At 30.6% G+C, this 15,420-nt stretch overlaps 1 protein-coding gene across 3 annotated transcripts in view; it reads left to right on the top strand.

Moving 5' to 3' along the window:
• LOC129231775 (serine/threonine-protein kinase STK11-like) overlaps positions 1 to 14,492 on the top strand; it is a 75,084-nt gene extending 60,592 nt beyond the window's left edge. For 2 of the 3 annotated variants that reach the window (XM_054866142.1, XM_054866140.1), the window contains exons 5-8: positions 491 to 618; positions 7,538 to 7,595; positions 10,525 to 10,706; positions 14,368 to 14,492. In XM_054866142.1, coding sequence (XP_054722117.1) covers positions 491 to 618; positions 7,538 to 7,595; positions 10,525 to 10,706; positions 14,368 to 14,492 — 493 coding nt within the window. Of the gene's footprint in view, positions 1 to 490; positions 619 to 7,537; positions 7,596 to 10,524; positions 10,707 to 12,337; positions 12,364 to 14,367 lie in introns of all 3 variants that reach the window. The other variant, XM_054866141.1, reaches the window with a different exon arrangement.
• The last annotated feature ends 928 nt before the right edge of the window (positions 14,493 to 15,420 follow it).

Below are 15,420 nucleotides of genomic sequence, written 5' to 3'. Positions count from 1 at the left end.
GGGGACATCAGAGGAGAAATTTGCAAAATTGATATCAAAAATTTGTTATCTTAAGGAGGTTTTGGTAGTGTTAGGGGAAAGGAAGAAGTTGGTGTTCCCTCCCAAATGTTAAAATGCAATTTTTTGAGGCTTTATATGAATTTATGAGTATAAAAGGCTAATTTTATGAGTATAAAAGGTTTTTTAGACCATACACATGCAAAATGAAAAGCAAAATGTAGAAAAATATTAAATACTGGGTATGCTTAAATCAGTTTCAGTCTACATATTATATGTTGTGTGTGTGTATTTGAGCATTACTCTGAACCAAACCAAGTTCCAGTGAAAATAAGAAGAAATTTATTAAAAATTTCATCATCTTTTTTCTTTACAATTTAATTTAGTAAATTTGTTTGTTCCTTTTTAAACTTAAAAATTAAATTAAGAATATATAGTTTAAAATATTGAGTTGCATTTGATGTTTTTTATATATTTTCTCATCGTTTTTTAGGTTTAATATCACTACTGGAAAATATCCTTTTGAAGGAGACAGCATTTATAAATTGTATGAAAATATTGGAAAAGGTGAAGTGACAATTCCTGAAGATTTGGACAAGTCTTTGCAAGAATTACTTTCAGGTTGTTATTTATGATATTTTGAATTTATTAACTGTTCTTAAAGAATATTTCAATTATGAAACTTTGTTTCAATCCTGTGTTTAATTTCAAATTGTTTCAATATATTTTGGATACAATTTTAAAATTTAATGAGGTATATTCCCATTTTCCAACATTTCTGTTAAATTTAATAAATATTGGCAGAAAATGAGATCCCAGCACCTAGCAAATACTGCCAGGTACATGAATTTGTTGAGGCTTTTCCCAATTCTGAAACATTTCAATCTGAATATCAAGTTACAGAGCATTTGTAAGCTAGTGCTGGATATGGCTCATTTAGCAAGCAAATGAAGTTTGTTTTAATCATTTATTTGTTACAGTTGCACAGAAGCAACATATTTTCATCAGCTTTTATGCCAAATATATGGCTCTGAATAACTTATTCAGCATTATTGCTTTATTGCTGTGAAAAATTTAATGTTTTTCTAAAACTTGTAAATCAGTGGGTGAAAAAAACGATGATAACACAAGCAAAGTATGCTCCAAAAAGAAGTGAACATTTCACTTTTTCTTTTTATTTAAGTATAAGATGAGCAAGGTGAAGTATATGTGTAACATGTATCACTACTGGAAAATATCTCACCCCACTGATTTACATGATGTAACATTTAAATTAGTGGATAGAAAGGGAGATAATGGCTGGATCAATTGAGGGGGGGGGACATTGAAATATTATACGTATATTACTGCAGTGTACAGTTTGAGAGCATATGATCCAAATTTTTCAAAGTGCCTTGGTGTCCTTTCAGCTTAGTGCTAAAGTACTGATTTAGCATAACAAAAGATGGTAGGTGAAATCTCACCTAGACCTTATGCCCTACCAAGAACTATGCACGCATCACTTACTTGCTTCATAGATGCCACACTACTTACTTAGTATGTGCACTAGGGTGGTCACAAGGTACATGGGGAAAAACTTTTTTCATCTAATCTTTTGCGGCACCCCCTAAAATGTGCCAATGGACTAGAAAATGATTTGCAAAGTTTCAAGTCATTTTGATGATATTAACATGTGCCGCAAAGAGGCTAAAGTTACGAAAAATTGCAATTTTTAGCAAAAAATCGTAGTTTTTCATCTGTAAAACTAAAACTATTCTTTCTAGAAACTTGGTTCGGAACCTCAATTTATAGGGATTTTTATTTTCTTTAAGTCTAATTTTGTCTAAATTCTTGTAAGAATTGATTGAACATTATTCAGGATTTTTCAAGTCAGGTTGTAGCTAATATCTTCAAAGTCACGCAAAAAGAACGAATCATTATAATATAAAGTGTATTGCTTCTTTTAGTTAGTGGTTGCAACCCCCTTACAATGTTAAGATATCAGAGCAAAAACAGCAATATTATCAGAAATATATGCAGTGAAATCCCGTTACAACGAATACCTAAACAACGAAATATCTGTTTCAAGGAAAGAAATTTTCAGCTCCGATTTGATTTTTATTACGTTGCTTGAATTTCATTACTACTAAAACCTTGTTAAAACGAAGAAAATTTCTGGTAATTTGAAGTTCGTTGTAACAGGATTTCACTGTACTATAGTTATGTCTCTAAAACTCAAAGCTAAAACAAACAACTGCATGTAAAACTTATGAAATTAGCTGTAGAGGCCATGAATATGGAACGTTGCTTTCCTCCTCGGTGGTCAGTGCTAAACACTAGCTTAAAAATCCCAGTCTTGTAAGGGTTTTCGACCCCCCAGAGAAAGGAAAAACTATGATTCCCAGGAAAGTAGCCTGTGTTCTTAGACGAGGACTTGTTAGGGCTTTAGTTAAAATGACAGTCATTTTATGGCTACTTTCTGCAGTACAAAAATGCGTTTTGTGAGTACAGTTGTTACAGAAAAAGTGTTTGTATTTTGCATGTCGCTACCACATCTTAGAAGTTTTGATTTGCAAAATAGGTATGCCCACTATTCCTCAACCAGATATTTTTCAAGAATTTCAGGATGTATAGATAATGTATAGATAAGAAGCACTTCAAAGCAAGTATAGAAAATTAAAAACAAAATAAGCAATCCAGATGAAATTTCAAGTTTTTTTTTTTTTTTTTTTGAGAAATAAAAACAGTAGCAGCTTGGGCATGCCTATAAGAAGTTCATTCCACTTTGCTTAACTTATTTAGGGAGTCTTTCTCCAAACAATGTTACTTTTCGAGTACCTGGTGCTATTCATCACACAAGATGGATGGCAAAGGCCATATGACGTAGTGAGAAGCAAAGGGATGTAAGTGGACTTTTTAGAGTTCCTTATAAAATGGATTTAATGCAGATCTCCTAGGTAGGCTTTCAATGAACTTTTTTTCTAAATCCTGCTATATTACAGCCCCTACCAGAGCTACTAGTACCATCTCTTTCCCCTAAGCAGTGGAGACGTTCCCCTATTATTTGTAATGACTATCTCGAAAATTTTAATTTTGTGAATCACATTCCTTTGCATCTCACTGCCTCATATACTCTTTAGAAATATATCCTCTCAGGGATCAGCTTTCCTTAATCAATTTAAAGATAAAAGGTATTGAAGATATTTGGTTGTTTATCAACAATATTTGTGGAAAAGTATGGTTTATTGTCTGCTATCCAGCTTTGGCTACCAACCAGGATCTACAGTAAATAAAACCTTTGGTTCGATCCAAGAGTATTTATGAAGATGATGTAGGCACAGAACTACCTAAAATAATTAACCATTTGTGGTCTCTGAACTCAAAGAAGGGGAGAAAAAAAAAGAGATCAAAACAAAGAAGGCGGCAAAATTAAAATCCGAAGTTGGAGATAATGAAGATGATTGTGATGATAGGGATACAAAAGCTCAGCTCAATCTGAAAGAAGCTTAGTTTATTGGACAAAGAAGTAGATTTTTTCATTTCTCCTCAAACTTTTTAAGAGATACAATTTTTTAAAGAGATTCAAAATCGATACAAAGTTTTTAAATACTGATCTTGATGAATAGTGTGAAAATCAATATTATATTAAAGCTAAAAAGATAGTGATCAGTTTAAGGGTTGTCAATGGCACAGCTGAAACAGGTCTAAAACTAATTTCTAACTAACAACAGTTTCTATTACAAGTTTTGTCCAAATGCGGGCACATTTTTTCTACATTCATCAAAATCTATCACATCGAAGCCATTACCTCTTTAATTTCTCAATAAAAATAATAATATAATGATGTATGATTAAATAGTGTAAGCAATAAGATGCATTAGATTTTTTCTTTTCTTTTTTGTAATTTTTTAACTCTGCTTTCTCTTCTGAACTGCTTAGTTCCTTTATTTTAAATCAGCAATTTTTTGCATTTAATTTTTAAAGTACCTCCAAATGAAGCCGTTTGGATAAATTTAAATCAACAAAGAGCAAATAAATGTAATTGAATACTGTAATGCTTTTAATTCTTTGCATGAAAATTCCTTATTGATGATATCTTCCATGACCTGACCAGAAAAATGCCAAGTACCATTCTATAAATTTTATTTTAAAAATGTATAAGATAACTCATCATGAGAACAAAATTTCGTATAAAATGAGATAGGAACAAAGTTTCTAGGATAAAAAGTTTTGGTTTTAAAGATGAAAAACTACGATTTTTCGCTAAAGATCACTGTTTTTCGTAACTTTAGCCTCTTTGCGGCACGTGTTAACATTATCGGATGGAGCTGAAACTTTGCAAATCATGTTTTCTACTCCATTGGCACATTTAAGGGGGGGGTGCCGCGGAATAAATTCGAAAATCGATTTTTTGTGACCACCTTAATGTGCACCAAAAAAAAGTTTTTCCTTAATTAGTTCACTATTGCTTATTAAAGGGCTGAATAAGCAAAGCAATCTCATGAACATTCGTTTTCTTCCAATCTGAGTATTATGAAAAGTTTTTGTCAGGAATGATGCATAAAAAGAGAAGTCAATGCAAATACCAAGTACATATATGGAAAATATCATATAAATCGTCTTTAGAAATGTAGCTCTTATTTTCATAGTATTACAAAAGAAAAACCTGCATTGTAACTGTTGTGAATTATTACTGGCTACAATGTCTATAAAGAAGTACTGTTGCAAAGATAACTGTGGGCATAGCACATTTGAATCAGTAACGTGACGGGGGAGGGGGGGGGGGGGGGAATTATGCAATGCCACATCATGCTGCCTATGTAGCAAAAATTGTAACCTCTGTTGATCAAGAGCCACAAGAACTATGAAATTGATTACTTGAAGAAATCTGTGCCAAACTCCACTTGTCATTCAAATAAATAGCCAAAAATGAACAGAAAACTCACATTGTGGTGGTTTTTGGAAAAAAATCAATTTATTCTGTTTTTTTATTTAGCATTTCTTTGATGTACAGTGCCCCATGAGTGAGGTCCTGTGCTTTAGTTAGAGCGTCAAGCTAGAAGTGCGAAAATTGTGAGTTCAATCCTACCATGCGTTTTGTCATTTTTGCAAGACTTTTTCTTAGGATGAGATCTTGATCCAAATAACAAAGGGATACTGTAGGATTATGCACCACAATGGTGCTTTAAAATCAAAAATGAAAGTATTTATTTTAGCAGGGTAAATTGCAGTACAATGGACACTGGTTAATTGAATCAAATCGTCAAAAACAGAACTAAATTTAGCTTTATTGAATTAGCCACTTTATGGAATCAAAACTGTTTAGAACAAACATGATTCATATAAGGGGCGGCCACTGAATCATGAAATGTATTTCATTATTTTTTTTTTTTGGGGGGGGGGTCCTTCATGCTTTATAAAATTTGCTATTTTTCACTGTCATCAGCAAAAAATAAACTATTAATTTAGGTTATGCTTCTTTTTTCAGGAAAGTGCCATAAAAAAGAATCAGTTTTTTAAACTAGCACTTTCAAGTGCCAATATTTCACTCATGTCAGCTAGTAGTTTTGGTTTGCATTTGTTAAATATTTTTTGCAGTTGTTGATGATTGTTTCACCCATGTTTCATTGCTTTTTTAAGTTCTTCATAGGTTTGTTGGTGTTTACAAATCAAACACTTAAACATAATCTCTTCTCAGAAATTATTTCATAATATATTGCATATAACTTTTTCTTTTATTCAAATTCAATTTTTTAAAAAAAAGAAAGAAATTATATTTTGAACAATATTCTAATATTTTCTGACAAATATCAAAATACAGAGAAATCCTTTTGCAAAGAACTTTAAGGGACCGCAAATTTTGTTTGTTATAACGAGAATTTTGTTGTAATGGAATTCAAACTATGTCATAGAAATTAAATCATAACTGAAATTTTATTTTTTTAAGCAGATATTTCGTTGTACTGATATTTGCTGTGCAATGGGATTTCTCTGTAATTCATTTGGACATTTAACAGTTACTTAGAACCTGTATAGTACTATAATCATTTGTGTTTCATGTGTTTCAGAAAGTAATAACTAGGTGCTGCAAAAATATCTTAATGAGAAAAGTTTTGTTCCAAAATAATATTGCATTGATTTAAGATTCCCTTAATCAATGCAATATTACTTTGACTACTATACAGTTTGTAGACCATATTGATGATTGTAAGTAAACTGCTCCTAAAGATTTTTTTTTCTCTCCAGTAAAGGAATCGTGTTTTCATATATGGAACTCTATTTGATATTCTTAGTTTCAAAATAAAAGGGGAGGGGATTAACCTAGTTTTATTGCTCTAAAATATCACCCTTAAAAATGAAGGAGTAGTATCTGGTTGAAGTGACTATCTTATTATTTTTTTTCTTTCCTGGTTAATTATTTTTCCTTTCTTCAAAGTGAGAAAGTATTTGTATTATCCTTGACAGTTCAAACCACTTCTGTCATGAAATTTTAAAAATAATCAATTTATTTATTTCACATTTCATTTTTAAAATATAGTATCAGATATTTTGCAGTTAGTTTACTAAGTTTCAACATGTTTTATTGAAAGAATATTACTTTTACTTTTAGACTACCATTGAAAGTAAGAAAAATTAAATTGCTGGCTAAATGGTGATGCATGAAAATTTTTTAATCTCAGTTAACAACTATTTTCATTTGATTTTTATATCAAAATTCATGTAAGATTCATAAAATTCAAAGTAAAAGTTTCAAAGTGTTTTTTTATAGATATATGAGGGGGGAAAACCTCAGGGAACAATGTTAAAGCTCTGAAATTAAAACTTTTTCTCTACAACTGATAGATTTAAGCACTTAACCGTTTTATATATTTTCCAAAATTGTTCAAAAATATGTTAATTTTTTTATGGCAGTAAATAATGTGTTTTGTATTTATGAAAGAGAAATAACAATTAAAATAATTGTAATTAGGAAAATTAATTGCTTAGAGTGTTTTAAATTTCACTAGTAATTTCTAAATTGCAGCTTTTTTGAAGCACTAATAATACACCTCTAACCGCGCAAAACTCGTTTTTCAAGAAAACTATGATAGACAGCTATGACCATTTGTTGACAAATTCTTCAATTACACTCTATAATAGTATAATTGAAAATAGTATAATAAAAGAAAAAATACAAGCAAAATGGATAGCAAATCAAAAGAAAAAAAATCTGGACGTACCACACAGGGGCAAATCAAGAGTTGATAGATTGATGGTGAATGTATAGTGTATGGTTAAAACTGGCGCGTGGTTAAAAGTGGGTATCACATAATTAGAAATGTGCTGCTACTGAGTTTTGAGACAGTATTTGATGGTATGGTTAAATTGTATGAGAAAGTCTTGTTCGCTCTTTGAAAAATCAAGTTAAATATTCTCTATTACCATATCTTTAGACCATATTTTTATGGTATTATTATAGGTTGATGTTTTTAATAAAAGGAATTATTGCAGAAGGAGGGAAGGGGGGATCTGAATTCTGAAAATTTGTTATATGAGTAATATTTACTGTTTTCTCCCTTAGGCATGCTACAAAAAGACCCTAATTCAAGAATGACTCTCAATGAAGCGATGGACCATTGGTAATTGTTTTAAGATTTCTTTCACTCTTCCATAGAATTAGTGTTTGAAAGCTTTATATATCTACAGAGATGCCAAATGCTACAGATGTTCCATAGTTTTTTCGGGAAAACAAAAAAAAAAAGCAGCTATGAAATACGGAGCAGTCCCATTTTTTAATGGAAAACAACATCAACTTAAAACTTTAGACGCAGTTATAAAAATGAAAAGAAATCTTTGGTGATTGCTGAAACAAGCGATTAACTGATAGCCTTGGTAGTCTGCATCATTGGACAATGGAAGATAGAGAAAAGATGGCGTCACAATAGCAGAAAGCTCAATACAGTTCTAACCTAATTTTCTTCATGCATTGAGGGATATTGGTAGCAACCCTTTAACCCTGTGCTTATTATCAAAGGAAGAAAAAATTTTGCTTGTGGTTGCTTTTGCTGCACATTTTGATGTGATCAACATTTGTGCTGCTTGTACTGACACTTATTTTTGAGCATTTTCTCATCTGTTTTAAAATTAAATTCAATTTTTAAATTTTCAAAAATGACTTATTTACTTCATTGTAGGCTGCAAAAACAAATCTAATACCGAACTAAATTGTGTAGTATTTTGGCAGATCTTTATTCAAATAGAGGTGCATCTATTAATGAACTTTTTTTTGTTTGAGGGAAAGGAAGATTTCTTTTTTCTAAATGTCAGGCATGATATTCTTCCTTGGATATGCAGTTTTCCGCTTTTTTGTCATTTTCCTCATTTTTCTCGATTTTGTTATTTTAGTTTTTTCCTGCTGGTTTGTTTCCTTTCTATGATTGTGTGCAAATGGAATAATTCTTTCTCATAGCAATGTTGCTGGAAAAAGAGTGTTTTCAATATGTAAATTCGAGAAAAAAAATGAAAAAGGAGACTTGTTTGAGTTATGTCCTCAAATTTGACCAATCTTTCTTTTTTCCATATTTATCCCCTATAATCTCAATTTTTAATTTCGTCCCTTTTCCTGCTATTTTCGACCATCCATGATTGAAAATTGGGAGAAATGCTCTTCCTATTCTAATTGCAGCATCTATATATTGAAATGTGCAATTTTGCATCCTTTGCAGAAATTGGAATTTTTTTTCATTCAGAGCGTTCAGCAGTGGACTTTGAGGAATAGACCAATACAGAGCTGCCAACTTTTGAAAATCTAAATTAGTAGCAGAAGTTTGCTCCAGGCAGGAGGGAAGTAAAGCAGCACATTTTATACTAATCTAACAGAGGCAATGAATAATTTATGATGTTAAAGTTACAATGGTACAAGAAACTGTTAATTTTGAAGAAATATTTAATTTTTTTATGTTTTTATCATTTAATATGATAAAATCATTTTGTTTATTTTTAAAAAAAGAAAAAAATATATTATTCAGTACTAAATGATTAAAAATATAAATATTATTTATAAAGATTTACTCTTCTTTTTTAAGATTACAAAAAGTAAAGAAAAGAATTTTTTTTCTTGTTTTTGTAGCATTATAACTCAAAGCTGTAATTTGTAGAAATTACAATTTTATCTTAGCAGTTGGCAGCTCTGGATGAAAATTCCTGAATACTATTTTCCTTTAATCTAAATTTTGAAATTTTTCATGTTCACAGAAACAGAACGCAAGTCCTGTTAAAGGAACCAATAACTTTGACACCATTCAACTCAAAATAAAATTTAGATTAGTTTAGTTATGACTTTTAAAGTTTATTAAAATTTAGAACATATGTATAGTATTGAAGCATGGAAAAAATATTCAAAGATCAAAAATCTGCCACTATGTGCAAAATTCAAATCCTTGAATATTGGTACCAAAATGAAAAAAAAAATCCTAATTTTCCACCAAACTACACCAATGAAACAATGCAGCACTGCAGTTTGTCTTTTCCCTGAACAACCTAAATTTCTACATACATAATATAATCTCCCACATGGAGTTAGGTAAATGTTTTTGGAAGTATTATTAACAAAAATAGGAGACAGTAAATAATTACAAAAAGCAATTTCTTGCTTATTTTTCACCTGCTGAAGAAACCACTGAGCATAATATCTTTGGTTCTAAAACAGTTGGAATGATACTGTGAGTTTGATCGCCAATAAAAATGTCTAACAGATTGAAATGCAAAACTTTAGTCATTTGTTTGCACTTAAAAAAAAATAATAATAAAATCCAAATGTTCTATTCCTCATGAATTTCATCGTTTTCCTCTTTTCAGCAATCTAATGCCTAAAATATATGTTTCAATTAAATTCCTTTTCTTTGAAGGAGAGGTTTTTGCTTGCTGTAGTTGAAGTTTTTTTCTTGAGTATGCAGAATCAGGGAAGCAGGATTTTTTTTTTTTTTTTTCAAAATGCATTTATACAAATCCGTTATTCTGGAGGAGAAGCAGAATTTTTTATTAAATAAAATGCAGGTTTTAACTGAATTATTTGTCTTCCAAGGAAGGAGGGATATTTAGGTTTCAATTTTATAATGCATATTTGAATTCTTTTTACTTTATTGTAGAGGGGTGGGGTACTTTTGTTTTGTTCTAATTGGAATGCATATTTTAATTAAACATTTTTTTCTTCTGAGGGAAATGGAATTTTCATTTTGTTCTGACTGCAATGCATTTTTTTTTTTTTTTCTAATTTTAATGCCAATTTTCATTAAATTTGTTTTTCTTCAGATATTTTTTCTTTGAATATTGAGTAAGTTTTGCATCTGGATTTGTCAGGTATTAAGTACAAGAACTACTGAACAGCAGAGAAAACTATTGACACTTGTTAAGATTACTACTGAAAGCTTTAATATGAAAGTGTCAGATATCAATTTTACTGAACTCAAAAATTTAATCAAAGTACTATTTATTTTTCTTTCTTTTTTTTTTTTTTTTTGTTTTTGTTTTTGTTTTTTGTTTCTTACAAGAACATTTTTGTCCTTTTAGTTGGGTGAGAAGACGTCCTCCTGTTCTTGCAGAATGTGTATCAATTCCTAAGAGATCTGAAAAAGATGTATACCGAAATATGACTGTGATACCATATTTAAAAGCACTTCATGGTGGTGAAGAAGAAATAGAAAGTGAAGATGATGAGGATATCTTTTACAGAGTAATTCCAAGTACAAATTGTGAGCATGAATTAACATCAACTGCTCAGTTTTTGTTCTTTGTGCTTTTGTTTGGATAGATAATTTTGTCTTTGAAGTTTTATTTCTCTGTTTTTGAACTGCCAAATGTTTAGTTATATATATATATATATATATATATATATATATATATATATGTAATTTTTTTTTCCTTCCTTTTCTTTTTCTCCCAAATTGTATGATTTTTTTTAAATCTGTCTTCGAAGCATAGGAGCTAACCATTAAGCTATTTGTATTTTCTTTTAATTGTACATTAAGTGCACAATTTTTATTTGATTATCAGTACATTGCTTTAAAACAGCTTTGTTTTAATGGTGGCTGATTAGAACAATTATTATAAAGATAAACTAAAGGCTCCAGCCCCTGCTCCGACTCAATGGTGCTTTTGGTGGGTGACAATTTATGAGTTTCATGCTTTTTAGTGAGTCAGAACATTCCCTAGATGTCTTCCATCCTGTCCTGTATCCAACGGTACCAGTATTGACCTTGTAGACATTGCCACTCCATAGGGAGTTGGATAAAATAACCACACACAAGCTTGCAAAGGGTTAATAGTACTGATTAGTTCCGTTGATGTTTTAAGAAAGACATTTTTAAAAGAATGAGAAAACACGTATATTATTGAATTATTTGAATAGTGTTATGATCTTTAAAAAATTTCTTCAATATCTTGGTGTTAGTTTTTTTTTTTTTAAGCACCATTTTTCAATTTTTTGCAACAATCCTTGTGACAGTTTTATACTGGTTTCTATTTTCTTTCTTGTGCTAACATCTAGTTGTCGGATTTGATAATTAAATACGCAATTGGTCTAATAAAATTCCCAAGTTCTCCAACCATAAGGCTGCAAGCAATATGCTATTGCATTCCGTTTTTCTTTATTGATTTTCAAAATCCACCAGGTAACCCCCTGTAACTGAACCCTCCCCCCCCCCCCCCAAAAAAAAAACCCTGTAACTGAATTAGAACCTTAATATTCTAAAATTTATGCTTCAACTCAAAAAAAAGTATTTAGTCTTCTGCTTTTTCAAATTAAGTTCTATAACCAGTTCCCTTATATGTGTCACATAATCAAGCTTTACTGTGATTCTTAGAAAAAAAGTTCTTATTATTTTTTTTCAATATAGAATGAATGAATTATGTAGCAATTCTATTCAAAGTGATAGAATTCTAAAGGCTTAAGACACACTTGCAAAATTGTGTACTACAATTGCACTGTTCTGCTTATGCACATTTTTGCCCAGCCGATCAAGACAAAAGGGGGGAAAAAGGAATTAGCTCTTGTAGTAATTCGTTTAGCTTCTTTAAACTTTTAAATAATTCTACCAAATAAAAATACTCTACTTAAAACTATCTATTAACAAGAATGAACATACTTTTGAATTATTTTGTTTTTGTGTTTTCTTTGTAGTTCATATTTTAGTTACTTGCATTCCCCTTAAAATCATCCTCATTTTTTGTTTGTATTTTATTGTTAAAATTTGAGAATTTAGTTTTACAAAAGGGTGATTGCCATTTTTTTTAAGCTATGCTTAAGCCTCTATTTCAAATAGAACTGTAATCTAAAATAAGTAGATTTTATAATTTTGATAATTTAATTAATGCCTCTTTCTAGATTCTGATTGGAGCTTCTAATTGCAGGTAAACTATTGAGATTTCGATTATGACAGTCTAATTTGTGCCAGCATAGATCAATTGCATCAGCATGTACCCTAAATGTAGTTCCAACAGCATGATGCAAAGATTTGGCTTCCTGATAATTTTTAAAAAAATAATTGGATTTGAAATTAATTTGACTTTTAGCTGTACATGCATTTTATTTAAATTTCAGCTTGCTTTTTATTTAAAATTTTCTAACCAGTAATTTCTGGTAAGCGCATAAGATATATAACAAATTTAACTGTACTAATTATTAACTCCACTGTATCTAATGACTGTACAAGGATGAAAAGATGTATGATCTTCCAGTGTTTTTATTTTCTCTTTCTTTCTTTGTTTTTACTTCCTTTTACAAAAAAGGAAGTATTGTATTCGAGAAAAAAATTTCACTCAAAAATCGACCTTAATTTCCATCTTGCTCACACACTGAATGAATGTTGAGTTTTTTTTCGACCCGACCACACATGGATATATGCCCTAGGAACGTACAGACACCTAAAATATCCCTTTAGATGATCTCTGAGTTTATTACAACGAGTTTGCTCGTGATGTACGTATGTATGTGTGTATGTACGCATGTGCATATGTATCTCGCATAACTCAAAAACGGTATGTCCTAGAAAGTTCAAATTTGGTACGTAGACTCCTAGTGGGGTCTATTTGTGCACCTTCCTTTTTGGTTGCATTCGGATACTCCAAAAGGGGTCTTTTGCCCCTTTTTGGGTCGAAATTGTTGTTAATTTCGATGTAAACTCGTGGTGTTATGATTTGTCAAACACTTGGCAGTATATCGCCAAGCTTGTGGCTGCCAAGTTTTGTCACCGACTTGGCCAAAAATTTGGCGAATGTTTTTTAGTATTAATTTTTAAATCTGGCTTTAATTGGTCAATGTTGGTGATGTTTAAAGAGTTAACCACTGAATCACATTAAAATTGCCAATAATGGGGAAATAAATCTGTGTAAAACTTTTTTTGCTTTGGTTTGCAAGAAACTAGGGGTGAAAATATTTAGTGTTTCCTTACTTACTCCAAAGCGCTATTATCATTAAATTGGTGTAAAAGGAAGTCATGTGATGCACACATCAGCTCGTTTTCTTCTTGCTTTACTATTTTTTTCTTTTGCCTTTGCACCATGAAAGCATATCATGATTTTTGTTAGTTTACATAATGACATTCTAATTGCGTAAAGAAAATATTTTCTCCCCCGTTTCTTCTGTTTCCTTTTATATTTTTTTATGTACATACAAATAATTGAATGGACCATCCATTCCAGATATCATAACAAAACAATTAAAACTTTCTTTTCTCTTTTCCTGCCTTTTTTCCCCCACAAACATTTTGTCTGCAGTTATATTAACCATTTTCAACTTTATAAAAGCTAAAAAAAATTATATTTCTTTTAATTATTACAAAAAATATATTATTATTGAAGAACTACAATACATTATAATCTTTCCTTAACCTGACTCTAAAGCAGATTACTTTTGTTGAGACACCATAAAATTTTTAAACTCAATATCGGAGTGTTTTCATCATCATAATACTTTTGAGTTGTGCTTTCTGCTTGTTGTTTTCTAACATAAAGTGATCGTTCAAGCATGATTCACTTATTTTTATGTTTAATAAAACAATTTGAAAATCGCAATTTCAAAATTACGATGTTTAATTAGTAATATTGTACCTTATTATTTTTAATTTACAATATTTGTTTCTTGTTTCAATTTCTGTTCTTGAAATACCTTGTTGCACGCTATATTACTTGATACTTCAATACATATAATTGCAGCTGTTAATATGTTAGCTAATTTTTTCTATCAACTGTGGAGTTTGTAATGAATTTTATGGAAGTTCTAAAGAATAAAAATTTGTGCTTATGTATTGGAGAATTTTCAGGAAAGATATTTAATTTTTGTTTTTCTAGTTTCAGATTATTAATTTTATTCATAGGTTAGTGAACTTTTATATGAACTTTTTGTTCATTTTATAGATGAACCAGCTGCTCAAGCTATTGAAAGTGAGCCTTCTGCTAGTTCAAAGAAGTGTTCAAGGAAGAAAAAGCGTAAAGCAATAAATTGTATTAATGTTAGAACTGATTTCTGCAAACAATCATAATTGTGTTCATCATGAAAATATATTGTGTAATATAGTTGTCCTCATCTTGTTATCATCATTAATGCACTTGTTTAAAGTATCTAAATTTACAGGGTACATGGCTCAGGATTTGTTGCATTGTTGTCATTTTTCTCTTTGAATACTAATAAAAGAATTTCATTTTTAAAAGCATTGATTTTCTTTTAGATTGATTTATAGGTTGATCAATTAATCCTAAATGACAATTACTGAAGGCAATCTGATGGGAATACTGCTATCTTAATCTAAAAGGCAGTATCTCCATTTTGTGCCCATTTGAATTTGACTCACTTTCTACATTTAGTGTAGTAGTATATGTTATCCAACAATGCTTGAAAACCAGTAAGAGCCCTAAAATATAAAGACACTTCGTAGGTACCCAGCGTTTCTGCATGGCAGCACCCCAGCTGAAAGAACTTTAAAGCTTGTTTTCTCAAAATTAACAAAATGGGAGATACTGCTTTCTTATTTTGGACAATAGAAGATGTGTACACATACCCTGCCCATGTTACAACTTATGAAAATGGATAGGCAAAAAGACAATTGTGTTTCTCAATAGTACTGCAAGGATGGATATGTCCTCTTATGGCGGGGAGTTGGTGCTGTATAGGATTTAACTGTGTAAGGTTCTCACAAGGAACTAGCTTTTGTGAACTGGTCACTAAAGTATTTGAGTCGAGTAATGCACAAACGTTTAATTGGCCAACATGCAGCTCACAAACAAGGTTTGAGGACTAAAATAAGCATTATGCAATGAACTTTTTCATGGAATGTTAACCAAAATGGATGTTATATAGTTTCTGTCAGTCTGCACAGAATTTTGCCCATGTGTCTTGAAATCACAACCAGTGTTTGGGTTAGGAGGCTTCATTTCTGGCTATGATTTTTTTTTGCAGCATGCAGCAGTGTA

The sequence above is a fragment of the Uloborus diversus genome, chromosome 10 (assembly GCF_026930045.1).
Source record: "Uloborus diversus isolate 005 chromosome 10, Udiv.v.3.1, whole genome shotgun sequence".
Classification (NCBI taxonomy): Eukaryota; Metazoa; Arthropoda; class Arachnida; order Araneae; family Uloboridae; genus Uloborus; species Uloborus diversus.
Note: the sequence above shows the minus strand (reverse complement) of the source record. Positions and strands in the feature narration are given on the sequence as shown.